The sequence below is a fragment of the Pogoniulus pusillus genome, chromosome 4, assembly GCF_015220805.1.
Source record: "Pogoniulus pusillus isolate bPogPus1 chromosome 4, bPogPus1.pri, whole genome shotgun sequence".
Lineage (NCBI taxonomy): Eukaryota > Metazoa > Chordata > Aves > Piciformes > Lybiidae > Pogoniulus > Pogoniulus pusillus.
The window spans coordinates 48,266,414-48,293,877 of NC_087267.1; the positions used below are offsets into that span (position 1 = coordinate 48,266,414).

At 52.2% G+C, this 27,464-nt stretch overlaps 1 protein-coding gene across 5 annotated transcripts in view; it reads right to left on the reverse strand.

Moving 5' to 3' along the window:
- Positions 1 to 27,464, reverse strand: part of FBLN1 (fibulin 1) — a 58,024-nt gene that overhangs the window by 2,629 nt on the left and 27,931 nt on the right. For 3 of the 5 annotated variants that reach the window (XM_064142828.1, XM_064142832.1, XM_064142831.1), the window contains exons 9-17: positions 27,096 to 27,239; positions 26,704 to 26,832; positions 25,591 to 25,716; positions 24,491 to 24,610; positions 23,121 to 23,252; positions 21,694 to 21,817; positions 14,220 to 14,362; positions 13,905 to 13,919; positions 11,703 to 11,834 (exon numbers count right to left, since the gene is read on the reverse strand). In XM_064142828.1, coding sequence (XP_063998898.1) covers positions 11,703 to 11,834; positions 13,905 to 13,919; positions 14,220 to 14,362; positions 21,694 to 21,817; positions 23,121 to 23,252; positions 24,491 to 24,610; positions 25,591 to 25,716; positions 26,704 to 26,832; positions 27,096 to 27,239 — 1,065 coding nt within the window. Of the gene's footprint in view, positions 1 to 11,702; positions 11,835 to 13,904; positions 13,920 to 14,219; positions 14,363 to 18,462; positions 18,910 to 21,693; positions 21,818 to 23,120; positions 23,253 to 24,490; positions 24,611 to 25,590; positions 25,717 to 26,703; positions 26,833 to 27,095; positions 27,240 to 27,464 lie in introns of those variants that run through there. The other 2 variants (XM_064142829.1, XM_064142830.1) reach the window with 2 other exon arrangements.

Below are 27,464 nucleotides of genomic sequence, written 5' to 3' on the forward strand. Positions count from 1 at the left end.
ACCTTTAAACCTCTGTAATTGGTTCTCTATTGCCCTGCTTTGTCTTCTTTCATGGTTCATATTTCAGTTCTGTCTAAAGTATGCAACCATCTGTAGTGAAGACATTCACAGAATCAGTCAGGGCTGGAAGGGACCCCAAGGAGCAGCCAGTGCCAACCCCCTGCCATGCCCAGGCACACCCTACCCTAGAGCAGGCTGCACACAGCCTCAGCCAGCCTGGCCTCAAACACCTCCAGCCATGGGGCCTCAACCACCTCCCTGGGCAACCCATTCCAGCCTCTCACCACTCTCCTGCTCAGCAACTTCCTCCTCACCTGCAGACTGAATAATATTCACCCAAACAATACATAATACTCATTTCCAGGTGAGAATAATCATAGAATCACACAATCATACAACCATACCATCACAGAATCACACAATCATACCATCATAGAATCAAGCAGGTTGGCAGAGAGCTCCAAGCTCAGCCAGCCCAACCTAAGCCCCAGCCCTGGGCCAATCAACCAGACCATGGCACAAAGTGCCCCATCCAGGCTTGGCTTCAACACCTCCAGGGACGATGACTCCACCACCTCCCTGGGCAGCCCATTCCAATGGCAAGTGACAGCAACCAAAAACCCTCAGAGCCACTGTCACGGCATTACTGAGGCTCTGCTTATCAAAGATGTGGTGGATAAGAGAGCAAGGGTAATATTGTTAATCTTCCTCAGCCTTTCAGCAGAGTTGCTATTACTGCAGTCAGATGCCAGAGGTACTCCTTGGCTGGCCTCTACCACTCATTACATTTCTCTGCTTTGAAATGTGAGGCCCTCAGGCAGCTCACCTCTGTGTTTGGTTCCTGCCTTAGTTTTGCATCAGGCAGCAGATGCACTAAGGAGCTCCATTTTGAACTTAGGAGACTCTGCTGGTTTGTTGCCACATGAACCCATGCTGGATGACAAGTCCTTGCCTCACCATGCAGTAACATTCTGCCTTCTGAAATCCAGACCTCAGTGCTGAGCTTTCTGCCCAGACTGCTGCAGAGGCACTTGCAAAACTCCTTGTAAAAAAACACTTCTGTAGAAGAGTTTCTGTGGTTTGGGTTTGGGTTTTGTTTGATTTGTTTTTTTTCCCCTCACTGCTAATCACAAAACCTGCAGCACTTAGAATCACAGAATCAGAGAATCAGTCAGGGCCGGAAGGGACCACAAGCAGCATCCCTTAATAAAATGTGTCCAGAGAAGGGCCAGGAGGATGCTCAGAGGGCTGGAGCTGCTCTCCTTCAAGGAGACAGACAAGGGAGTTGGGGCTGCTCAGTCCAGAGAGGAGAAGGCTCCCAGGTGGGCTTCTTGTGACCTTTCAGTATCTTAAGGGGGATGCAAGGAAGCTGGGGAAGGACTTTTTTGGGATGTCAGGTAGTGATAGGACTGGGGGGAATGGAACAAAGCTGGAAATGGGTAGATTCAGGCTGGATGGAAGCTCTTCAGCATGAGGGTGGTGAGACCCTGGAGCGGGTTTGCCCAGGGAAGTGGTGGAAGCCTCATCCCTGGAGGTGTTTAAGGCCCAACTGGATGTGGCTCTGGGCAACCTGATCCAGTGTGAGGTGTCTGTGGGCATGGCAGGGGGGTTGGAACTAGATGGTCCTTGTGGTCCCTTCCAGCCCTGATTCTATGATTGTAATTGCATTTCAGGATGACAAAGGCCCTTTCTGCCTCATCAACAGGTCAGGCAGTCAGGATTCAGTTCATTATGAGCACTGTCCTCCGACTGCTCCGTGAAGTTCAGTTTCATTAACACTTAGGCTTCTCTAGAAAGCTTTGATTGCTGCAATGCAGCCAAGAGGCAATAAGGAGGCCTCATGGCATGTTTTGGCCAGAAACAAACAGCAAATATGTTCAAAGCTCTTATCTGTCCCCTTGGATCACATGGAGCCTTGGCATTCTGAAAGCATTAAAAGCAACCTTTGATTTTCCTGAGGTTTGGCTAGTTTACTCTAATCTTTATTAAGGAGCCCAAATAACGTCAGAGAGATGTGCTGTTATCTTGGTTTGGCAACCCTGAAGTGCTCTTAGATCCCTGCTTTGCCTTCCAGCCAAACCTGGCAATGAGTTTTCACATTGACAGTGCTGCAAAACCACTCATGCCTAAAATGCAATAATTACACTGGAAGCAGCCTCATTGAAAAACAGTTTCCACCATAATTTCTTGACCCTTCCTGTTGAGAAGGGTCACCTTTGAGGATGTGACATGCTTTATGGAGTAGAAGAATCCCATGCATTACAAAACCAGGTGGAACAACTTCAAGGCTGAATGCCCCAAAGGTGCAGAATCACCTTTATCAGCCTCCTGATACTGCATTCTCCCTGTCTGATTTACGAGGGGTTTAGTGCCCATCATGGTACATCATGGAACCAGGCAGGCTGGCAGAGAGCTCCAAGCTCATCCAGCCCAGCCCAGCACCCAGCCCTGTCCAGTCACCCAGACCATGGCACTCAGTGCCACAGCCAGGCTTGGCTGCAACACCTCCAGCAATGGTGACTCCAGCACCTCCCTGGGCAGCCCATTCCAAGGGAGGTGTTGCAGCCAAGCCTGGCTGAGGCACTTAGTGCCATGGTCTGGGTGATTGGCCAGGGCTGGGTGCTGGGTTGGGCTGGGTGAGTTTGGACCTCTCTGCCAACCTGCTTGATTCCATGATTATTCTCTGTCCATTTCTATAGGACATGTAAGTGCTGCTGCAGGAAAGAGATGCTTGTTTCCAACACACAAGTTGGGGAGTGGCAGTAGAAGCATCTGCACCAGCCACACAAATATCTCCCTTTGGGGGATGCTCAGAAGAGCAGGAGTCTGGCTGTTCCAAACAGGGGCAAAGCACTTCAGAAGGTTGAATTCATACAGCCAGACAACCACACAGCAACATCCAGGTTGGCAAAGCCCTTCAGGATCACCAAGTCCAACCTAGAACCCTTCTCTACAAGGTGCACCCTAAACCACATCCCCAAGCACCACATCCAAATGACCTTTGAACACATCCAGGGGTGGTGACTCAACCACCTCCCTGGGCAGCTCCTTCCAGTGCCTGACCACTCTTGATGGAGAAGAAAAATCTTCCTTCCTAATGCCCAGTCTAAACCTACACTGTTGCAGCTTGAGGCTGTTCCCTCTTGTTGTGTCACTACCTGTGAGAAGAGACCAGCAGCAACCTCTCCACAAGGACCTTCCAGGTAGCTGTAGAGAGCCATGAGGCCTCTCCTCAGCCTCCTCTTTGTCAAACTAAACAGCCCCAGCTCCTTCAGTCACCCCTCACATGACTTATTCTCCAGGAACACTCTCCCAGAGGAACTGCTACAGCCTGTTTCTCAGAACAGTGGATTCCAAATCTGCCTTTATTTGCTTATTTATGCAAGATCTCAGCCCACTGATTGAAGACTGCAAGCTCTGGAACCAGCAGCCCCCTTGCTGCTTCCTGAGGCAGCCCATTTCTTGCCCAAGTTGGCAGGCTTCACAATTCACACTGTAGGTCCCAAACCTGGGGCCAGAGTTGCAGAGTGGTTTATTTGCCTGCTGGCTTTATGAAACTCTAACTGAAGGTGCTCTGCCTGAGTGCTTTTGCAGTGTGTTTGTGCCAGTCTGAGCCTAGCTGGGATATTTGGGTGAGAAGAATTAGATGCTAGGCTGTGAGAAGGAACCAGTGGTGATGTCTGCTGCACTCACAGGCTTGCTGAGATGGATAAGAATGAGAACACAAACACAGATAACAGAGTCTGTCTCTGGGCTCTGGGGCTGTGTGCACTGCTCTCTAACTTGCTGTCTGTCTAATCCTTCTGCTTTCTAACCCCCCTGGCTGACCCTCCAAACTCACCTTGAATGTAAGGCAAAGTCTGGGGTAAAGTATAGCATGGGAAGAAGGTGGAAGGGTGGTTGGGAGCCCCTCCTGGGGACTCTGTTTGCTGGCAGTGCTGTTGTGTTTCTCTCTTACCTTTAACTTGTCTATTTCTGTCTATATTGTAACTCTCTGCTTGTATCTTGTGCTAGGCAGTGAATATGGAGCTTCATTCTGAAGCTGAGGCAGCAGTGCCCAGGTGGGCAGCAGAGCCAATGGCATCCTGGGCTGGCTCAGGAGCAGTGTGGGCAGCAGGACAAGGGAGGTTCTTCTGCCCCTGTGCTCAGCACTGCTCAGGCCACCTCTGGAGTGCTGTGTCCAGTTCTGGGCTCCTCCATTGCAGAGAGATGTTGAGGTGTTGAGAGAAGGGCAGCAAGGCTGGGGAGGGGCCTGGAGCACAAGGCTGGCATGAGGCAGGGGCTTCCTCTCGAGCACAAGGCTCCTTCTCAGCAGAAAAGCTCCTTCAGCATTTCTCAGATGCAAAATGAGAATGCACCTCCTGCTTGTTTGCAAGATCTCCCCAGCCTGACATTCTTTTCTGGAGGGGAGGGAGGGTGCGGAGAGATTTGCCTACTGAACAGCAGAGTCATCAGCATCCCAGGAGGGCATGTTCAGGCAATACATCTAGGATGCTGTTTACCAAAAGGCTTCTGGGCAGCCTTGTCTCTAAGGCAGAGCTGCTCCTTTCTGCTGGGCAGCCTGGCACGGTGAAAATCTCACCAAACACTCTTTGCTGAGGGACTCCCTGCTGAAAGGAGCAAGCTCAGATGAAGCTGGAACACAGAGGCTGGCAGGGACTGTCCCCTGCTTTAACCCAAGGCTGCAAGGGGCTGAGGAAACACCTGCTCCATGTGCTCCCCATGACAGCCTGGACAGCACTGCTTTTGTTTGCCCAGACACCACTGGCATCTCATGCCAATGGCACTGCAGGCACGGCCAAAGTAGCTGCCATTGCTTGCTTTCTAGTTAGAGTATCTGCAAGGGGGGAGAGTTGTGTGGTGTGAACAGCCCTGACTCTGCCTACACCTGGTCTCCACTTCCCCAGAGGAAAGCAACTGTAGCTGAACTGCTGCTTTCAGCATCACAGCCCTGCCAGGAGCCCCAGATCAGCCCAGGCATCTCACTCTGCTCAACAGGCTAGCAAATGCTTGCTAAGAGCCAAGCAGCCTCTGGCCCAAAGGGAAACGGGCTAGAGCAAAAGAGGATAAGAGCAGCAGAGAGAAATGTGAAGGTACTTGCCTAGCACTGCAGAGTGGGTTCAGGGACAGAGCTCAGAACCAAGACTTTTGCAACCCAATTGCTGTGAATTGAACATCAGACTACACAAAGATGTGAGTGGTGGACTGTGAAAAGACTCTGGCCCTCTGGGAACAGCCACTCTACTTATGAGACACACAACTGCTACCCTTGCAGCACACTGGCTGATTCTGTGCTCCACAACCTGCCTGGAGGTGTTCAAGGCCAGCTTGGATGAGGCCTTGAGTGACCTGTTCTAGTGGGAGGTGTCCCTGCCTATGGCAGGGGTTTGGAACTGGCTGAGCTTTGAGCTCCCTTCCAATTTAAACCATTCTAAGATTGATTCTATGTTAGGAGCATGTTCTTTACCATGAGGGTGGTGGAACACTGGAATGAGTTGCCCAGGGTGGTGCTTGTAGCCCCATTCCTGGAGATATCCAAGGTGAGGCTTGGCAGGCTTCTGGGCAACCTGATTTAGTCGAGGCTGCCCCTGACTGGATGACCTCTGGAGGTGTCTTCCAAGTCAGTCCATTCTCTGATCCTATGGTATGTGTAGTCAAGCATCAGAACCACCCTCATGGAATTTTGTACTTGTATTAGCTCTGGATGTTTTTGATGAGAACATCACCACCCTGCCTAACAGGCAAGGACATATGCTTAGTAGCACAGAACCAGAGACTCAGTCAGGGCTGGAAGGGGCCCCAAGGAGCAGCCAGTGCCAACCCCCTGCCATGCCCAGGCACACCCTACCCTAGAGCAGGCTGCACACAGCCTCAGCCAGCCTGGCCTCAAACACCTCCAGCCATGGGGCCTCAACCACCTCCCTGGGCAACCCATTCCAGCCTCTCACCACTCTCCTGCTCAGCAACTTCCTCCTCACCTCCAGCCTCACTCTCCCCACCTCCACCTTTGCTCCATTCCCCCCACTCCTGCCACTCCCTCACAGCCTCAAAAGTCCCTCCCCAGCTTTTTGTAGCCCCCTTCAGACCCTGGCAGGCCACAAGAAGGTCACCTGGGAGCCTCCTCTGCTGCAGCCTGCACAGCCCCAACTCTTTCAGGCTGGGCTCACAGCAGAGCTGCTGCAGCCTCTCAGCATCCTCCTGGCCCTGCTCTGGACACTCTCCAGCATCTCCACAGCCCTCTTGTCCCAGGGGCTCCAGAGCTGGATGCAGGACTCCAGCTGGGGTCTCAGCAGAGCACAGCAGAGGGGCAGAATCCCCTCCCTGGCCCTGCTGGCCACACTGCTGCTGCTGCAGCCCAGGCTCTGCTTGGCTTTCTGGGCTGCAAGTGCACACTGCTGGCTCCTGCTCAGCTTCTCCTCCAGCAGCACCCCCAAGGGCCTCTCCTCAGGGCTGCTCTCCAGCCTGGCACTGCCCAGCCTGGATTGGTGCTTGGCATTGCCTCCACCCAGCTGCAGGACCTGGCCCTTGGTCTTGTTGAACGTCATGAGGTTGGCCTGTGCCCACCTCTGCAGCCTGCCCAGGTGCCTCTGGCTGGATCCCTGCCCTCCAGCCTGGCTGCTGCAGCACACAGCTTGGTGTGGGCAGCAACCTTGCTGAGGGTGCACCCCATGCTCTCTCCATGGCACCCACAAAGGTGTTGAACAAGACTGGTCCCAAGTGCAGTATGGAAGCTTTCAGCCTAACCAAGCTACTTTCAGCTGTATCTCAGAATTGTAAAGTCCTCCTGAATTTGACAGACTGCACTGCAAGATGGTATCAGAGGCAGCTAAGGCAATGAATGCGGAGCTGGGGGGGGTTATAGTATCTGATAATGCCTTAGGCATTGATAGGGCATCTTTCTGCAGGTTGAAAATGCATTCTTCATTTCTCACTGACAGCTGGTTAAAGAAGGAATGCACTGAGAAGTCCATACAAGCTTAAAAAACCAAACCAACGACCCAGAGAGCTCTGCACTTCTGTTCCCCTCCCAGCCGTGCTCATGAGTGGTGCACAGCAGCCAGCAGCACCCTTCAGATTCAGTGCCGCCTTGGTGGGTAACCAGCAGGGGAACAGGGAGCCCACAGCTCGCTTAGAACCAGGAGAAACAGGAGGTTCTCAGCTCCTGGTTGGATGGGACTGGGTGATAGGCTGGACTGGATGAGCTTGGAGGTCTCTTCCAACCTGCTTGATTCTGTGATAAGACTCTTTTCAACACAGGGCAGTAGAAATGTCGGAGGAGACTTTTTACACTCTCCCTGTTTTCTCCAGCTTGCATCAGCTGTACACACTGTCACTCCAGCAGGCTGCCTGCTGCCCCTTCTCTTTCCCTTCTCTTCCATTGGAAGATATGTTCAGCAGGTCAGCACAGCTAGGTTTGTATTTTATACCTCAGTTTCGGATGCTGTTATTGCCTCTTTCTTCCCCTACTACATTTCCTCTGCTAGAGACTATTATTTCTTTGCCAGAGACTATTGTTTTTTTTACTGCAGTATTCCATTTACAGTTCTTTCCTCTGTTTCTAACTCCTTGCTTCCCCTTCCTCACAGCCTGACCCTACAAAACGTTCTCTCTTCCTATGACCTCAGCAGCTGATTCTCCATCAACAAATCATCACTCAGCCAGACCAACCACTTTCCATTCAATCCTACACATTTCTCAGCTTCCCTAACATCTTCTTCTGGTTGATAATAAGTTATCCAAGGGACAGAAAAGTGCCCTGGTGGCCAAGAAAGCCAATAGTGTACTTGGGTGCATTAAGATCTGTTGGAGGGCAGCAGAGCCCTGCAGAGGGACCTGGCCAGGCTGGATGGGTGGGAAGAGGCCAAGGGCATGAGACTGAACAAGGCCAAGGGCAGGTTCTGCACTTTGGCCACAACAACTCCAAGCAGCACTTGGGGCTGGGGCCAGAGTGGCTGAGAGCAGGCAGGAAAAAAGGGCCCTGGGGGTGCTGGGAGAGAGGAGCTGAAGCTGAGGCAGCAGTGCCCAGGTGGGCAGCAGAGCCAATGGCATCCTGGGCTGGCTCAGGAGCAGTGTGGGCAGCAGGACAAGGGAGGTTCTTGTGCCCCTGTGCTCAGCACTGCTCAGGCCACCCCTGGAGTGCTGTGTCCAGTTCTGGGCTCCTCCATTGCAGAGATGTTGCAGTACTGGAAGGTGTCCACAGGAGGGCGACAAAGCTGTGAGGGGCCTGGAGCAGAGCCCTGTGAGGAGAGGCTGAGGGAGCTGGGGGGGTGCAGCCTGCAGCAGAGGAGGCTCAGGGCAGAGCTCATTGCTGCCTGCAGCTGCCTGCAGGGAGGCTGTAGCCAGGTGGGGTTGGGCTCTGCTGCCAGGCAGCCAGCAACAGAAGAAGGGGACAGAGGCTGAAGCTGTGCCAGGGCAGGTCTAGGCTGGATGTTGTTAGGAAGTTGTTGTCAGAGAGAGTGATTGGCACTGGAATGGGCTGCCCAGGGAGGTGGTGGAGTGGCTGTGCCTGGAGGTGTTGCAGCCAAGCCTGGCTGGGGCACTGAGTGCCACGGTTTGGGTGCTAGGTTGGGCTGGGTGAGCTTGGAGGGCTCTGCCAACCTGCTGGATTCTATGATTCTCTTCTGTGACCAATTATGCTTTCTGACCACCATTAACCTTGGTGGTTTGCCCATTGTCTCTGCCCATTGTCTTTCCCCACTTCACATAAAGCCTTCCCTTGCTTACAGGAGCACTCACTTTGTGAACTGCCTCAGACTAGGATCCTGTCTTAATTACCTCGAACACTTCCTAGCACTTTAATGGGAACACTTAACGCTGTGATTACTAACAACAAGAAGAACTGACGTTGTGATGAGAGCAGCAGAATGCCTGCTGGCCTAATCACCTGCAGTCCTAATTTCACCCTCAGAGCATGCTGCCCCGAACCTCGGCCCCTCCAGCGAATGTCAGCTGAGGTTTTGGCTTGTCTTCCCAGTTTCCAGCTCTGCTGCAGGCAGTTGACTTTGCAGCTCCCATCCATTAATCTCACAGTACATTTACATAGAGGAATCCATTAAGACTTTTTCACACCAGTATTAATTAAGACAGTAGTGTGCATGTTTTATCATCTCCATATTGCACTTGGGGGAACTGAGGTGAGGGAAGACTGGCCCAGTGCTTTTGCAGAGCTGGGAATGTACTTCAGCACGTAGCATGTCCTCTCAGCCTGGTGTGTGAGGGTCCCCTTGCGAGGCAGAGACCCACTTCACCAGGGAAAGCACCACTGCAGTGCACTCCTGTAACCTCCCTCGGGCAAACACCTTGCCCAGACAAATTTCCCACCACATTCCTCTTTCTTACTTGAGACAGACAGAAGGACACAAAATGAGAAGCAAACTACTGTAACTACTATGGCACCTGTCAGCATTTATGCTCTGCTAAAGAATCAACCCAGTACCTGAGCACCGCAGTCTTATCACCCTGCTTTAGCAGGCTCTCCCTCTTCCTCAGCGTTCACATGGCAAAGAAAGATAAACCTAACGAGGTATGATTCTTATCACAACCCCCCTGCACAGCTGGGGCTCGGCTACCACGCTCCTGAAAGGCAACAGTGCCACCTTCAGACCCAGCCAAACAGGACCCTCTCACAAACTCAGCCTGGAAGAGCACAGCAGTGATTTGTCCTTCTGTCCTGCTAGGAAGCCCCGACGAACATCTCTAGACTCGGGCAGAAGCTGCACACTCACGCAGGGGTGCAGGGGAGCACAGCTGCTCTGTTTTCTCAGATCAGCGTTAAAGCAGAGCAGCGAAAGGCTCCTCCTCAGTGCCAGGCGCAGCCACTCTCAGCGTCAGAAGCACAGCGCATCCCCCGCCCTGCAACCGCCGCTCGCACTGGGCAGAGCAGCGCAGCACCCGGGACCTGCTCCTGCCCTGCAGCTGGCACAGCAGTTGCCAGCTACTCCCAGCTAGGATGGATCCCAGCTAGGATGGATCCCAAGTATGTCGGATCTCAGCTATAATGGATTCCAGCTAGATGTCAGAGCCCAGCTAGGTGTCGGAGCCCAGCTAGGTGTCGGAGCCCAGCTAGATGTCAGAGCCCAGTTAGGTGTCAGAGCCCAGTTAGGTGTCAGAGCCCAGCTAGGTGTCAGAGCCCAGTTAGGTGTCGGAGCCCAGTTAGGTGTCAGAGCCCAGCTAGGTGTCGGAGCCCAGCTAGGTGTCGGAGCCCAGCTAGATGTCAGAGCCCAGCTAGGTGTCAGAGCCCAGTTAGGTGTCAGAGCCCAGCTAGGTGTCAGAGCCCAGCTAGGTGTCGGAGCCCAGCTAGATGTCAGAGCCCAGCTAGGTGTCGGAGCCCAGTTAGGTGTCAGAGCCCAGCTAGGTGTCAGAGCCCAGTTAGGTGTCGGAGCCCAGCTAGATGTCAGAGCCCAGCTAGATGTCAGAGCCCAGTTAGGTGTCAGAGCCCAGCTAGGTGTCGGAGCCCAGCTAGGTGTCAGAGCCCAGTTAGGTGTCAGAGCCCAGCTAGGTGTCGGAGCCCAGCTAGGTGTCGGAGCCCAGCTAGATGTCAGAGCCCAGCTAGGTGTCAGAGCCCAGCTAGGTGTCAGAGCCCAGTTAGGTGTCAGAGCCCAGCTAGGTGTCGGAGCCCAGCTAGGTGTCAGAGCCCAGTTAGGTGTCAGAGCCCAGCTAGGTGTCGGAGCCCAGCTAGGTGTCAGAGCCCAGCTAGGTGTCAGAGCCCAGCTAGGTGTCGGAGCCCAGCTAGGTGTCAGAGCCCAGCTAGGTGTCGGAGCCCAGCTAGATGTCAGAGCCCAGCTAGGTGTCAGAGCCCAGCTAGGTGTCAGAGCCCAGTTAGGTGTCAGAGCCCAGCTAGGTGTCGGAGCCCAGCTAGGTGTCAGAGCCCAGCTAGGTGTCAGAGCCCAGACATATGTTGGATCCCAGCTATGTTGGATCCCAGCTAGGTGTTATCCACATTGGGCCAAGCTACAGCACATCCTGGAAATACCTGTCTGTCTGTCTGTCTGTCCGTAGCATGTTCTCGACCTCAGGCAGTGGATGCAGCATGCATTCTAACACCCAGAGTGCCCTGCCCTGAAACAAGCCTACCAGAAAGCTCAACCTCAGGTCAGTCGTAGCCACATCCTGCTGGATGAGGGCTTGCAGGTCTGGCCTGCACACAGGTGTACCTCCTGCTACGTCTGCTCCCTGCCAAGCTGGGGCTACAAATCCATTGTGCATGCTCCATTCCGAAGCTTCCTCTAAGCCACAGCACTCGACAGACCCTTTTACCTTCAGCAGAGGTATTCATTTCAAACCCAAGCAGCCTGCCATTAAATATTAAACCAGTTAATAGTTCCAGTACGTTTTGATGACTATCCAGAAATGGGTGCAATGCTGTTTAAGCAAGAAGGAGCACTTAATTACTTTACAGTCTCTTTGCTGACAAGCTAGGTATCTCATGTTTGGGTTGAATGCAGTAGACAAACCTCACCACTTGCAAGTGAAGCCGTTTGCATTGGTAATTGGAGCCAGTTAAAATACCTCCCCAATCAAAATTCAGGCCTCTGGTATTTTTGAATAAGCAATTATCTGGGGTATTAGTTCAACTTAGGCAGATTGGAGTGGAGAGTATTAAATCAATACAGGCTTGAAAATCAAGGAGGGAATTAACCTTATTCAACCTTACCCTCCTGTAGTATTGAGCGAAGAAGGGGAAGAGGGAAAAATCCACTCACCCACTGTCATGCTGTCCATGTAACGCTTGATGATATCGAAGGAGTCTCTTAAATTGCCCTCTGTGATATCAAATATGATATCTGCCTGGTTGGCTGGGTACGTAGGTGTGATGGCACGGAGGAAAATAATCTCTGCAAGCAAAGGGCAACACAGAAATGTGCTGAGAAGCATCAAAAAACATCACTGAAGTGTCTGACGAAATGACCTGTGACACCTCCCTCCCCTCCCCTCCTACATCAGTGTTTAAAATGGAAAGAAGGAAAATCTTGGGGGAGGGAGGATTTGAAATGGGACACATCCCTGGAGGTGTTCAAGGTGAGGCTGGATGAGGCTGTGGGCAGCCTGCTCTAGGGCAGGGGCTCCTGGCAGGGGGGTTGGAACCGGACGATCCTTGCCGTCCCTTCCAATCCTGACCAACTCTGTGATTCTATCCTCTTGCACCACTCAAGAAGCCCTGAAGCCAAACCACTGCTGCTTTTAGAGTCCAGAAAGTCCAGTCTTCATAACTGGTCAAGACTTTTGGCATGCACCCAGAGAGGACAGCAGCAGAGGCTGACAGGGTGGGCAGTGGAGGAGGACCGAACCGATAAGCCCTCCAGCTCTGATTCCCATAGGCAGCTAAACAAAGTGTTGCCATTACAAATGACAGAGTCCTTTGGAGTGTTGGAGAATCATAGAATCAAGCAGGTTGGCAGAGCCCTCCAAGCTCATCCAGCCCAACCCTGGCACCCAGCCCTGCCCAATCAACCAGACCATGGCACTAAGTGCCCCAGCCAGGCTTTTTTGAACACCTCCAGGGAGGATGGGTTTAGGTTTAAAAACTCTGAAGGGAGACTATTTCTCATGCCCCTTGTGAGGGAGGTAATTATTACTGCTCTCATTAATATTCTCAGTCTACAGATGGTGAAACTAAACCATGGAGCTGTAAGCATTTGCCCAAGGCCATGAACTGGATTAGTTTAGGAACTTCTCCTGAGCCTGGGTAGTACTCTCAGGTCGTTCAGAGCCTTTTGATTAAATCACGAGGATGGACTAATGAGGAAACGGCTTGGAAGCATCCTAGGCCAAGTCCTTAGCTCTGCTGCCAGTACACCTGGTGAAGCTGTAGGGGTGTGTATGGGAAGAGCAGTGGCTATGGGGCACTCCCCCATTCCCTGTGAAGCAGGGCCAGCCAAGGCCTGGTGCAATCTATAGCAGCTCTACACAGCTAAGCTACTGGGAGTTAAGTTGTTCCTCATAGGAACAGGGACTGGCATGCCTCCTGATCTAGACCTTCTGCTGGTCTTTAAAGAAGTGAAGAACCAGCTCTGGCTTTTGCAAAGGAGACAGATTTTGACATCTTCCTGAGATAGCCAGGCTGAGCCTCTGGGTGCACTGCAGACAGGGATCTGCCACCTTTAAAAGCCCCTCCAGAATAATCAAGTTTCCCTCCATCTCCCCTTCCCCTCTGTGCCTGTGCCACACAGTAAGCTGCTGAGTGGCTCACTCTGCAGGGCAGCAGGGCTGAAGGCAGTTAGCTACCCCACCTCTGCCTGCACTGACAATTCACAGGGAAGCTGCCAGAAGCAGAACACAAACTCCAAGGAGCAAACATTGGCTCTTTCTCTGGGCATTTGTATGTGAAGTAGGCAAAGGAGTGTGACCCTTGCCAGACTGCAGGACTCGCAGGTGCTGCAAGAGCTCTCCAGCCTGGCACTGCCCAGCCTGCATTGGTGCTTGGCATTGCCTCCACCCAGCTGCAGGACCTTGCCCTTGGTCTTGTTGACCCTCCTGAGCTTGGCTTGTGCCCACCTCTGCAGCCTGCCCAGGCGCCTCTGGCTGGATCCCTGCCCTCAGCCTGGCTGCTGCAGCACACAGCTTGGTGTGGGCAGCAACCTTGCTGAGGCTGCACTCAGTGCCTCTGCCCATGGCACCCACAGAGATGCTGAACAAGACTGGTCCCAGGACTGATCCCTGAGGGACTCTGCTTGTCCCTGGCCTCCATTTGGCCATGGAGCCATTGACAGCCACTCTTTGGGTGCAGCCATCAAGCCAGTTCTTTATCCACCCAGAGGTGCATCCCTCAAACCCATATGGCACCAGCTTGGAGAGCAAAGCTAAAGGCTGTGTTCTTGGAACAAGCCACCTGTGAATACCAAGCAGTAGAGCACTAAGAGCTGAGAGGAACACAGTGCAATGTATTTTATATTCTGAGCACCTACTTGCTACAGCCAAACCTGCAAACAAAGAGAAAGGGGGACAGAAGTCACAGGGCTGCTGTGTGAGTAGATGAGAATACATGCTCCAGAGCTCCTTAGATTGGGAAGCTGCAGGAGTTAGAGCTCAGAATGGCTTTCATTGTCCCATAGAATGGAAACTCCTGGGTACTGAAGGCTTTAGTTAAATGGGTAGTACACTGCAGTTTGGAACTGCACAAACATTTCCCTGCACCGGCAGCTCGTCTGGCTTCAGGCAAGGATTTCTGCTGGAGGCTTCCCATGTTGTAGTCTATTAAATGGAAGGAGCAAACCACTTACCTTCAGGTCTGGTAAACTCCCTGAACGTGGGCAGGGAAATGACAGTGTGGGAAATGGTGTGGACTGGATCCAGCACACAGCTGACATCGTTGGGCCGGCAAGACTTAATGCAGCGGATCGTGTCTGTCTTTTCGAGTCTGACACTGAAGAGCAAGGAGAGAGACACACAGGGGCTCTGAAAATCAACCACATCATGCTCTGGGGAGACACAAACCATCAGTGCCAGCAGGCCAAGGGAGGGGATTCTGCCCCTTGGCTCTGCTCCCAGCCAACCCCACCTGCAGTCCTGGGGGCAGCTCTGGAGCCCCCAACACAAGCAGGACATGGAAGTGTTGGAGCTAGTCCAGAGGAGGCCACCAAGATACTGAGAGGGCTGCAGCAGCTCTGCTGTGAGCACAGGCTGAGAGAGTTGGGGCTGTGCAGCCTGGAGAAGAGAAGGCTTGGAGGAGACCTTGGAGTGGCCTTGCAGTGTCTGAAGGGGGCTCCAGGAAGGCTGGGGAGGGACTATTGACAAGATCTTGTAGTGACAGGATGAGGAGGAATGGGTCTGAACTGGCAAAGGGGAGATTCAAACCCGATGTTACATTTCCTTGCAGCAGCCTTTTAGTGCTCCCTGATCTTCAATGCTCTGGTGTGGACTCACCAGGTTTAGTGCAGCTACGTTTCCTTGCAGCAGCCTTTTAGAGCTCCTTGATAACCATTCTAATAAAGCACAAAGAGTTCATTTCCTCCTAGATAAAACTGGCAGGAACCACCTGAAGGGCCAACTCTCTTTCACCATTTTCAGTGCAGCAAGAGCCAGAAAAGCCTCTCTTAGGCCTTTTCTTTTTCTCCCACACACATCCCCTAAACTGGGAAAACAGCGAGGGATGGAAACTGGGAGAGAGGGGGGTGGGGAAAGTAAACTACAGCATTTCAAACCTCAAAGACTGCAGTCTGAGTTTGGGGAAATGGGAAGGGTCATTTCATATTGCATCCCAAGCAGCTGCTCATTCGCCCTTGAAAGTCTATTAGAAGTTAAATGGCTTCTTCTCACCCTTGTCCACTAGACTCAGCTTAAAGTCACTTACAGTTCAAGAACCTCACACAATACCTGCTCTGTGCTCACCAGAGATGAAAGGGCTGTGCTGGGACTCACAGTGTGGCTAAGCCCCACCAATGATCTCAACTTTGACCTGCCCATTTCTTCATATTTCTAAGTGGGGAAAAAAAAGAAAAGGCTGCAATGCTGGGGAGAGGTGGGGGGCGGGGGGGGGGGGGGTCTGTGTGGAATTAAAAGATTAAAAGGAAGAAGAAAATCCACTGAGTAAAAGGGAAACAAAACCGGCAGTCTGAGGTTTTCAGGTCACTGTAGAATCTTCCTGCTCTTTTCAGAGCGAGTTACCCCAGTCCACACCTACAGGCATCCTGTGCCAGATGTTCAAAGGGGCTTTATGGCTCTATTCACAACAAATATGTGAGTAACTTCTCACATGTGTGCCAGTTTGAAGCTAGCTGGCATATCTTGGTGAGAAGGATTAGATGCTAGGCTGTGAAAAGGAACCAGTGGTGATGTCTGCTGCACTCACAGGCTTGCTGAGAAAGATACAAACAAGAACACAAACACAGATAACAGAGTTGCTCTCTGGCTGCCTCCGTTCTCTCTCTAAACTGCTGTCTGTGTAACTAATCCTTCTGATTCCTAACCCCCCTGGCTGATCCTCCAAACTCACCTTGAATGTAAGGCAGACTCTGGGATAAGGTAGAGGGGTGGAAGGGTGGTTGGGAGCCCCTCCTGAGCATTCTGGTTTCTGGGAGGGCTGCTGTGTTTCTCTATCACCTGTAACTTGTCTGTTTCTGTCTATATTGTAACTATCTCCTTGTATCTTGTGCTAGTTGTAAGTATAAAGCTTCATTCCTTACCTTCCAGCTCGGCCGAGTCTAGCCTGGGTGACTTCATGAGTGGGGGGGCAGGTAACACCCAAACCATCACCATATGCTACCCACATTTGCTCCCCAAAGAAAACAAAGCCAAACATGCTGGCAAAGCATGGAGCTAACCTCAAAATAAGAGAGAGACATGATTCAACTCAAAGGAAACCAAGCTTCAACTGATGTGAGCTGGTGTAGTTCAGGCAGTGAACTTGGGTTACCACACAGCAGCTGGGTCTGGCTTCTCATTCTCACCCTGCAGAGGGTGTTTTGAGACTGCTCAGGAGATACAGTTGGGTACTAAACGTTGTCATTTCCAAGACATCTCAGAGATACCAGCAAAGGGCTTTGTGCTGAGCCACAGCATCACAGAACTGCATGGCTGGAAAAGACCTTTCAGCCATAGCCTACTGTCTCCCCACACCCAGGTGTCACAGACCATGTCCCTGAGCACCTCATCCAACACACAGTTAAGCACTTCCAAGGAGGGTGACTCCACCACTTCCCTAGGCAGCCTGTTCCAGAGCCTGATGACCCTTTCAGGTGAAGAAGTTTTTCCTAATATCTAATCTAAACCTCCCCCAGTGCAGCTTCAGTGCATTTCCCCTTGTTCTATCACCTGCTACCTGGAAGAAGAGGCCAGCCTCCCTCTTACGACAACCTCCCTTCAAGTAGTGGTAGAGATCAGTGAGGTCTCCCCTCAGCATCCTCTTCTCCAGGCTGAACAAGCCCAGCTCCCTCAGCCTCTCCTCACAGGACTGGTGTTCAAGAGCCCTCTGCGGCGTCATTGCCCTTTTCTGGGCATGCTCCAGCACCTCAGTGTCTTTTGGTATAGTGAGGGGCCCAAAACTGAACACAGTACTCAAGGTGCAGCCTCACCAGTGCTGGGCACAGGGGCACTTCACTTCCTTGCTCCTGCTGGCCAGATAACGACAAAGTAACTCTGGATACCCAGACAACAGAGCCTGACCTACAACAACAGATTCCACCTCCCTGCTTCAAACCTCAGCTATCAAACCAAGGGAGGACTTCCAGCTAGCTGCCCCTCACCTCTGGTGAGTTTTGGGACATAATTACTAATGAAGTGCTGATGCATCCTGAACTTTCAGAGCTGCATTTAGATAGTAGAGTTTGTGTGTGGGAGGGTCAGCAGCAGTCAGTATTGTTCTGCCTTTGCTCCTTGCTAGGAAGGAAAGGGAACTTTTGTCTTCAGCTGGAACAAGATTTGGCAGTCAAACATTTCAGAAGTCCTCATCCAATAAGCCCATGAAGGCCTAAGTAACACTCAAAAGTCACAACTTTCACTAACTGATTCCATGGTGTAGTGTCCTGACAGGAATTAGGGTACCCTGCCTAGAGCAATGGAGGGTCACAATGACCACAGTGATTTCATTCCTAGTTAAAACCAGACACGACACTGGATGCATCCACCTTGGAACCACACAGACAGCAGGTAAACATTTGTGCCACTCCTGTTCTTTGCAGTTTCTCTCTCACAACCCCCAAACCCACCACCTTTTTTTTTCTTGCATTCCCCATTTTCCCCTGCCTCAATCCTCTGACCTCCTTTCATAGAATCACAGAATCAAACAGGTTGGAAGAGACCTCCAAGCTCACCCAGCCCAACCTAGCACCCAGCCCTGCCCAAGCACCCAGCCCATGGCACTAAGTGCCCCAGCCAGCCCAGGATGCCATTGGCTCTGCTGCCCACCTGGGCACTGCTGCCTCAGCTTCAGCTCCTCTCTGCCAGCACCCCCAGGGCCCTCTCTGCCTGGCTGCTCTCAGCCACTCTGGCCCCAGCCTGCAGTGCTGCTTGGGGTTGTTGTAGCCAAAGTGCAGAACCTGCCCTGGGCCTTGTTCAGTCTCATCCCCTTGGCCTCTGCTCACCCATCCATCTTGGCCAGGTTCCTCTGCAGGGCTCTGCTACCTTCCAAGAGGTCAACACCTGCTTCTAGATTGACATCATCTGCAAACTTACTGATGCTGGACTCAATGCCCTGCTGCAGATCATCAATGAAGATGTTAGCTTGCATACAGTTGTAAATCATAGAATCATAGAATGTCAGGGGCTGGAAGGGACCTCGAAAGATCATCTGGACCAGAGTCACCTAGAGCAGATATTGTGTGTATCTGCTTGTAAATTTGCCTTGCTGTAAATAAGTAGAGCTTCATCCTTAACTTCTAGCTGGCTGAGTTAGTCTGGTGAATCGTGGTGGGGAGGGACACTCCAGAACCACTACCAGCAGAGTAGACACCTCCCTGAATGGAGGTGTTCAGAGACAGGGAAAGTGGGAAGGGCAATGCTGGTGGCAAACAAAATGCAAGCGCAGCATGCGACCAGAGAACTAATCTTTATTGAAATGGAGAGGAGAAAGCTACTCTCAGAGAGGGAGAGGTAGGCAGTGGTGCCTGCAGAGCCAGGGATCAGAGCTGGGCAGAGACAAAGATGAAGAGTTTGGCAATGAACGTGCTGAGGGTTCCACGGCGCCAAAGTCGCATTTGAACGGTCAGGAGAAGGTCTCTGGGCTCTGTGATTTGCCGCTGCATGACCACAATGCCACTGTGGTGGTTCAGTGTCTTTGTGGTGAACAGCCCCTCTGCGTTCCCGCTGACGATGGACAGTGTGACTGTGTCCCCGGGGACAGCACTGGCAGGGCCCATGCGGAAAATGTCGGTGGGCACTTGGATGTTGGTAGGAAAAGAGAGGTGATAGGAGGTTATTCTCAGGGGCAGGCTCTGGCACTCCTTATTCTCATTACAAGGCAAGCGCTCACAGCGACTGCAAGAGAAGTGAGAACAAGAGAAGAGGGAGATTAGCGAGCGTCCCACACGCTGGCAGGGCAGCAGGGGCAGCGGGGGTGGAGAAGGCACACTGCATCCAGCCCTCATCCTGGCACCTCCCTGGTGCCACCAATGGACAGCAGGGGCAGTGGGGGTGGAGAAGGATGTGCCAACTGCCACACTGCATCCAGTCCTCATCCTGGCACCTCCCCGACGCCACCAATGGACATGTATTAAGTGAGGATGAACTGGGTAGGTGGTGCTCGTGGAGAAGCACTGCCTATGTATTGCACTGTCTAACTGGAAGTGCCTGCAGCTGTCTTATGGGTGTTTAAATCTTGCACTGTCCAATTTTTTGGCTGAATAAATAACTGCTGTTGTGATCCAGCATCCGAGATTTATTTATCTTGGAATCAGAAGTTGGAAATATGAGGAAATTGTTTAATCTACCTCCTTTCTCTGCCTCTCAGTGTTTAAGAGGAGAAAAATGATTCATTGTGAGGAATGCAAGAAACTGGAGAGCTTCAGTAGCTCTGGTGTATTCCCCATGTTACGTTTTCTTAAGTCTCCCTCTTTCTGTCTTAGCATTTTGAGTACATACTATAACTAGAGAGCCAATGGCATCCTGGGCTGGCTCAGGAGCAGTGTGGGCAGCAGGACAAGGGAGGTTCTTCTGCCCTTGTGCTCAGCACTGCTCAGGCCACCCCTGCAGTGCTGTGTCCAGTTCTGGGCTCCTGAACTCAAGAGAGATGTTGAGGTATGGAAGGTGTCCAGAGAAGGGTGATGAAGCTGGTGAAAGGCCTGGAACACAAACCCTATGAGAAGAGCCTGAGGGAGCTGGGGGTGTGCAGCCTGCAGCAGAGGAGGCTCAGGGCAGAGCTCACTGCTGTCTACAGCTACCTGAGGGGAAGCTGTAGCTAGGTGGGGTTGGACTCTGCTGCCAGGGAGCCAGGGCCAGAACAAGGGGACAGAGTCTCAAGCTGTGCCAGAGCAGGTCTAGGCTGGCTGTTAGGAGGAAGCTGCTGGCAGAGAGAGTGATTGGCACTCGAATGGGCTGCCCAGGGAGGTAATGGAGTTGTCATCCCTGGAGGTGCTCAAGAAAAGCCTGGCTGAGGCACTTAGTGCCATGCTCTGGGTGATTGGATAGGGCTGGGGGATAGGTTGGGCTGGGTGAGCTTGGAGGTCTCTTCCAACCTGGCTGATTCTATGAACATATTTATATATGCCATGAGCTCTCTCTACAGCACTCTGATCAAATACCTCTGCTGTGACACTTAGATGGCATTTGACAGATTAGGGTCTAAGAGGAGGCTACCTAATCCCTGCAAAGTCCCTCTGCTGAAGGTGAGCCTTAGCATCACTTAACAGAGGCTGCACAGGATTTTACCTGAGACGGTGCGCACCTGAACGCTGACTGTGAGAAGAAACCGCAGGCTGATGGCAAATGTGATGTATCAGCTTTCCTCCCTAGCTGCTGGAACACACTTACCTGGGTGTGGGCACATGGTGGGGACCATGGAGCAGCTTTGGAAGGATCACTGGAGTACAGGGTGGAGGCAAAAGCAGTCATCTGCATCAGTCACAAACTTTAGCTACGCAACTGAAATTCGGCAACAACTTCTCCACTCCGCTAGCGCCACTTGGGAAGGGTAAATGAGCTGCTGGCAGCTCCTCCTCCCAGATCTGGCTAACATTTTGAGCACCAGAATGCACAGACTTCCTCTGAGATAGGTTAAGCACCACAAATAGCAGCAGCAGCTAACACACCAGCCTTCAGCCCTGCTGGGATTCCAGACTTTTTGAACAGAGGAGAAACAGTGCTAAAATTAAGGCATTTTTGCAATGCTTTCAACAGCACTGGCAAGAATTCAGAGGGGGAGCTAAAAAGAACTTCCACTGCAGTGCAATGTCAAGGACAGAACACATGTGGAAGGAAGAAAGTCAGAGTTGTGAAGATGAATGCAACTCTCCTTGCAGATCAAGGGAGGTTCTCCTTCCCCTCCACTCTGCCTGCTGAGACCTCATCTTGAATACTGTGTTCGGATTTGGGCTCCCCAGCTGAAGAGGGACAGGAATTACTGAAGAAGGTCCAGCAGAGGGCTGTGAGGATGATGAGGGGACAGGAGGGCATTGCCTTATGAGAAGAGGCTGAGGGCCCTGGGACTGCTTGGTCTGGAGAAGAGAAGACTGAGAGGGGATTTAATCAATGTTTATAAGTATCTGAGGGCTGGGGGTGAGGAGGAGTGGGACAGGCTCTGCTCACTGCTGCCTGGGACAGGACAAGCAGCAATGGATGGAAGCTGCAGCACAGGAGGTTCCAGCTCAGCACAAGGGGGAACTTCTTGGCTGGAAGGGTCCCAGAGCCCTGGCACAGGCTGCCCAGAGAGGCTGTGGAGTCTCCTTCTGTGGAGCCTTCCCAGGCCTGTCTGGATGTGTTCCTGTGTGCCCTGAGCTGGATTGTGTGGTCCTGCTCTGGCAGGGCGGTTGGACATGATGCTCTCCTTGGGTTCCTTCCAACCCCTGGCATCCTGTGAGCCTGTGATCTGCTTATGGCTCCAGAGATCGCAATGAAGCAAACCACTGAGGTGTGGCACTTCTGAACGTCTCAGACGGAAAGAGAAGTAGGAGAAAGGGACTGGCTTAGGCATGCAGGACATGGGGTGGGCCTGCCAACAAAACCCCTACTTGCTGAAATCATTAAAGCAGCAGTTGGCAGCAGTGTGGCTTCAGGAGAGCTTGCCTCGGCAGCAAAGAGCTGAAGCCTGAAGCAGAAAGCACTTACGTGTCTCCCGACTTGCGGTAGTTCTCCGGGCACTCCAAAGACAGGCAGCGGAAGCCGCCCTGGATGTTAAAGCAGGTCTCGTTCAAAGAGCAGTTGTGGCTCTCTGCGACACACTCGTCAATATCTGCCAGACAGGGACAGGGCAAAGGGTTACACAAATGCCCTTCCCCTCCTTGCAGCTGCTGGGCGAGGAAAGTGCAGCATTAGCTGCTACAGAGCATGAGGTGCAATTAAACCTTGGGAAGAACGCTTGGAAGGGGAGAGCAGGAGAACACAAAAGAGAAGGAAGCTAACCCAAAGAGCAGGCAAGGACAGGAAAAGGAAGAGCAGCAGTGCCACTAGGTGGACAAGATACAAGTATTAGCTGCAATGTCCAGAGCACACAGCCTCTTAGTGGTTCAGCTAACTCACACTACCCCACACCAGGCATTTTAGTAACACCACACAAAGTATCTCCTGCTGCATTCTGTAGCTTGCAACTTTCTGTGCTGATAGGCTTGATGGGGCAAACATGGGCTTACCCAGGCTGGACTGCCCAGACATGTTCCCCTGCTCCTCCTGTGCTGGGGGGGCAAGCATGGGAGGGGAAGGCAAAAGCCCTGGCATCACCTAATCTGGTGAGGCCTGGCAAAGTGCCACTCTGATTGGCTAAGCTATGCCCAGTGCCCCACTAGCCACAGGCAGAATATTGGTAAAAGGGATAAGCAGGCAGCACAGTGCTGCTGCTGCCTCATTTGCATGCAGAATTTGCCTGAGGAGCTTACCAGAACAGGCTCCAAATGCCTGCACACGGGTGGCTTGCATAGCCCCCAGCGTGACACTGTGCTGAGACTGCACATCGCAGGACATCCTGCCTGCCCCTGAACGTCTGCTGCTAAGATGAGAAGTCCTGGAGATACACAGATCGGCCTTCAGAGGAGCCAGGACACAAGGCCAGAGAGTGCCTGCCTCCCTTCCCCAGAATCAAGTCTCAGTGGGCAACAAGTCAGAGTTCCACCTGCTTTGGATACTCTCTGATCAATACTTTGTGAGTAAATACTTAAAAGCCTCTTCCAGTATCACATTTGTGTTTGCCACTGTAAGAAGTAAGTGCTGAGGCTCTGCCTGTGCCCTGCCTGCACACATCTCCAACCGGTGCAGTTTTGAACCTGTGAATAAGTTTCTGGTGAGTTTTGATGTCAATAAACAGTTTGACAGCTGCTGGCAGTCTGCCTGGCTACCAAACTTAATGCAGATGATTCGTTTTGCATCGTCCCTCACAGCTTGCTGCACATTTATCCCCAAACACTGCTTGCTTCAGGTTTCAAGCTGACGTTTACTGCTTTACCTACAGCATTGTGATAGACATCTGAGCAAACATGCAAAGTTCCTACAGCTTCTCCTAAGCTCACACTGCAGTTAGGTCTCCCTGCAGTGACTGAACTCACCTTGGCAGTTGCGAGCATTGGGTGCCAGCCTGTAACCAGTGGAGGGACACGTGCATTGGAAGCTGCCGGGAACATTGACGCATCGGAAGGAGCAGATGTGCCCCCCCGTGGGTAAAGCACACTCGTCAATGTCTGCAAGAAGAAGACACCATGAGCTCAGTAGGAGTTCAGGACATGCAAGCAAGTGCACAGGTATGGTGCTGCTGCTGTCAGCCTCCAGTGTCATTTCACTGTCCTGACTGCTGGGTAAGGAAAAACATCCTGGGATAGGTGTGGGTCTCATCACTAAAGGCTGTCAGGAGTAAATCATAGGATCATAGAATGGTTTACATTGGAAGGGACCTCAAAGCTCATCTGGTTCCCACCCCCTGCCATAGGCAGGGACACCTCCCACTAGAACAGGTTGCTCAAGGTCTCATCCAAGCTAGTCTTGAACACCTCCAGGGAGGGAGCAGCCACAACCTCCCTGGGTAGTCTGTGCCAGTGTCTCACCACCCTCACTGCAAAGAACTTCTTCCTAAATGGAGGTGTGAAGAAAACCAGAAGTAAAATAAAGAGCCCAGAGAGACAGAGTAAATGGGTCAGAGCAAGCACTTCAGAGCGATGCGCATCACAGCACTCTGCAGAAGGGCAGGAGAGGAACAGTTTTCACAGAATCCTAGAATGGCCCTGATTGGAAGGGCCCTTAATGATTATCTAGTTCCAACCCCCTGCCACGGGCAGGGACACCTCCCACTAGAGCAGGCTGGTCTCAAACATCTGCACAGATGAGGTGTCCACAACTTCTCCTCTTTATCCTTGATCTGCTGGACACAATCTGCTTAATACACCCCAGAATCCCCTTGGCCTTCTTGGCCACAAGGGCACATTGCTGTGCCATGGTTAACTTGTTAGGCACCAGGACCCCCAGGTCCCTCTCCACAGGGCTGCTCTCCAGCAGTCACCTCCCAGCCTGTACTGGTGGAGTTTTATTATTCCTCCCCAGATGCAGGACTCTGCTCTTGTCCTTGCTGAACTGCACCTGGTTCCTCTGTGCCCAGAGCAATATGCAACACAAGATATCTGTTTGTATCTGCACTTGATGAAGACTACAAATTCTGTTAGCTCCTTACAAAGCCAAACCAAACCACCCCTAGCAAGTTACTAAAGCATGCCCAGCTACAATTCGTGTAAACAGCAACACTGACACCACAGGAGAGGTTCCCAACCCAGCACACAGGTGGGAGACAGTCATTAAACACAGCTCATAGTGTCACAGGGGAACACCAAAGATCAGACGTTTAAGTGAAACAGTTACAAGTACACGGAACTGCTCACCTGCTACGGTGAGAGCAAGGAACGCTCACTCACCCTGTCTGCAGAGGGCTTACCTTCACAGGAGATGCCATCTATGTCACTGAGCTGGAAGCCACGGCGGCAGTAACACTGATAGGAGCCGTACACGTTGGCACACTCTTGACTACAGGGGCTGCTCTCACACTCATTTAAATCTGAAAGGCAAAAGGATGTGTCTGAAAGCCCAAATCTCCTTCTATATTCATCACTGCTATTAGAGGGCTAAGAGAGAAGTTTGGAGAGCTTTTGCTTTAATTAAACAGGATGGCATGCATGGCACAGAGTGAGCTGGGAGCAGGCAGCTTCCACAGAGTTACACAACCAGCCACGTTGGAAGAGAGCTCCGAGCTCACCCAGCCCAACCTAGCACCCAGCTCTGCCCAATCACCCAGACCATGGCACTCAGTGCCCCAGCCAGGCTTGGCTGCCAACACCTCCAGGCACAGCCACTCCACCACCTCCCTGGGCAGCCCATTCCAATGCCAATCACTCTCTCTGACAACAACTTCCTAACAACATCCAGCCTAGACCTGCCCTGGCACAGCTTCAGCCTCTGTCCCCTTCTTCTGTTGCTGGCTGCCTGGCAGCAGAGCCCAACCCCACCTGGCTACAGCCTCCCTGCAGGCAGCTGCAGGCAGCAATGAGCTCTGCCCTGAGCCTCCTCTGCTGCAGGCTGCACACCCCCAGCTCCCTCAGCCTCTCCTCCCAGGGCTGTGCTCCAGGCCCCTCCCCAGCTTCGTGGCCCTTCTCTGGGTGTATTACTCTCTAGTGGCTGTGCCAGTATAGATTGTTCTGCACTGTGCTATCTTCTCCCTCTGTCCTTCAGAAGCTGTGACTTGGAGAGAGTCTTTAGGACTTGCATTTTTAAGCCTGAGTATCAGCAAGTCTCCAATCTGCTCTATCCAAGCCACCCTTCACCCTGCAATAGATGCAGAAGCACACACCTCTGCATCCCCCAGTGCAAGCAATATGCTTGACCTTCCTCACTCATAACGAGTCATGTCACCAAGACACCAGAGGGGTCGATTTCTTATGCCATCCCAGTGCAGATTTACAAGCTAAAATCAAACGGAAACAGCAAAACAGCAGTGAGCTGTGCCTCAGGCTGTACAGCCACAGCACACAACAGCCATACCTTCACATGACCTGCCGTCAGCTGAAAGCTTGAACCCCGTGGTGCAAGTGCAGTAGTAGGAGCCAGGAGTATTCTCACACTTGTGAGCACAAAGGCGGCCTGGGTAGCGCCTGCATTCGTTGATATCTGCAGTGAGACACGTAAAGAGAGGTCTGTCTGTGGTCTGGCTCCACTGCTGCAGTACCCTGGACAAGAAGGTGCCCAGAAAAGTTTGGGGGTTATCTTCCAGATCTACATTTCATACTGGAGGGGAAAGGACTTGCTAGAAATGCTCATCCAGAAGCATCTCAGCCTGCAACTGCATGAGATCTCTAAAGAAGAAAGTTGCTCTGATCTTCCAAAGGAACATTTTGCTGTAGGTGCACACAAAACCAGCACAGAGAACAATGACACACACACTCACAGCCCTGCCTCCTGACAGGAGAACAGGTAGCACACTGACAACAGCAACTCAGCTCCCTTTGAGGCAGCAGCAGCTGTTTAAGGTGGTATTAGGTTTATCTAAATGCTACAGCAGCCAATCTTACATTCATCTGAAAAAGGTTGTGCAGCAAGCAATAACATTCACAGAACCACAGAATCAACCAGGGTGGAAAAGAGCTTTGAGATCCTGGAGCCCAACCTATCACCTAAGCCTTCTGATCAACTAAACCGTGGCACTAAGTGCCTCATGCAGCCTCCTTTTAAACACCTCCAGGCACAGAGACTCCACCACCTCCCTGGGCAGCCCATCCCAATGCCAGTCACTCTCTCTGACAACAACTTCCTCCTCACATCCAGCCTAGACCTGCCCTGGCACAGCTTGAGACTGTCCCCTTCTTCTGTCGCTGGATGCCTGGCAGCAGAGCCCAACCCCACCTGGCTACAGCCTCCCTGCAGGCAGCTGCAGGCAGCAATGAGCTCTGCCCTGAGCCTCCTCTGCTGCAGGCTGCACCCCCCCAGCTCCCTCAGCCTCTCCTCCCAGGGCTGTGCTCCAGGCCCCTCCCCTGCACTGGACACCTTCCAACATCTCAACATTGAGGTGTTGAATTGAGGAGCCCAAAACTGGAGACACCTCTTACATGGGGTCATGTTTTCCAATGCCAAGGCTACAGGTCCACAGGTGCAACCTACCGATACAGGTCCTGCTGATGACATCAAAAGAGTAGCCAGGCTTGCACTCACAGCGGTAACTGCCGGGGCCATTTATGCAAACATGTCCTTCTCCACAAGGCTGGTTAGAGGATGAGCATTCATCCACGTCTGAAAAAAGGAGGGTGGTGATTGAAAAGGCATTTGTGAGCGTGCAAGCTGACAGAGGAGCAACGTGTTGACGTATTTCTGTGTCCCCTTGTTGTCACAAAGTGAGATTTTTGCCTATCTCTTACCTTCTAAGAGATCAGACTGCCCTGAGGGAAGGAAACGGACCCAGAACTGCCTGTGTGAATGAGGAAACCTTGGGCAGGGCAACACACTGGTAAGCATAAGTGGTAGATGTCACTGGTTCTGTTCAAAGTGTTGCTCACCTACACATCTTGTTCCATCCTCATTGAGATGATAACCGCGGCCACAGTTGGGAGAGATTCGCTGGCACATGTAGGAGCCATCAGTGTTGATACATATCTGCCCAGCCGGGCAGGGCATGCTGCTGCTCAGGCATTCATTGATATCTGCAAGAGCATAAAAGTCAGGGGTAACTCTCTGCTGTCTGAAGACCTTTAAAGTAAGATACTTTCCTGATGCAAATCCTTCAGAGTCCGCATCGTGATGAAATTCTTCAGCTTTGGAAAGCTTCTGCCCATGGGAGAATACAATTATCTGTGCCATTTAGCTTCTCCCTGGGGAAGGCAGGAGAGGCCCAGATCCCACTGAAAAGCAGTGGTAACAGAGTACAG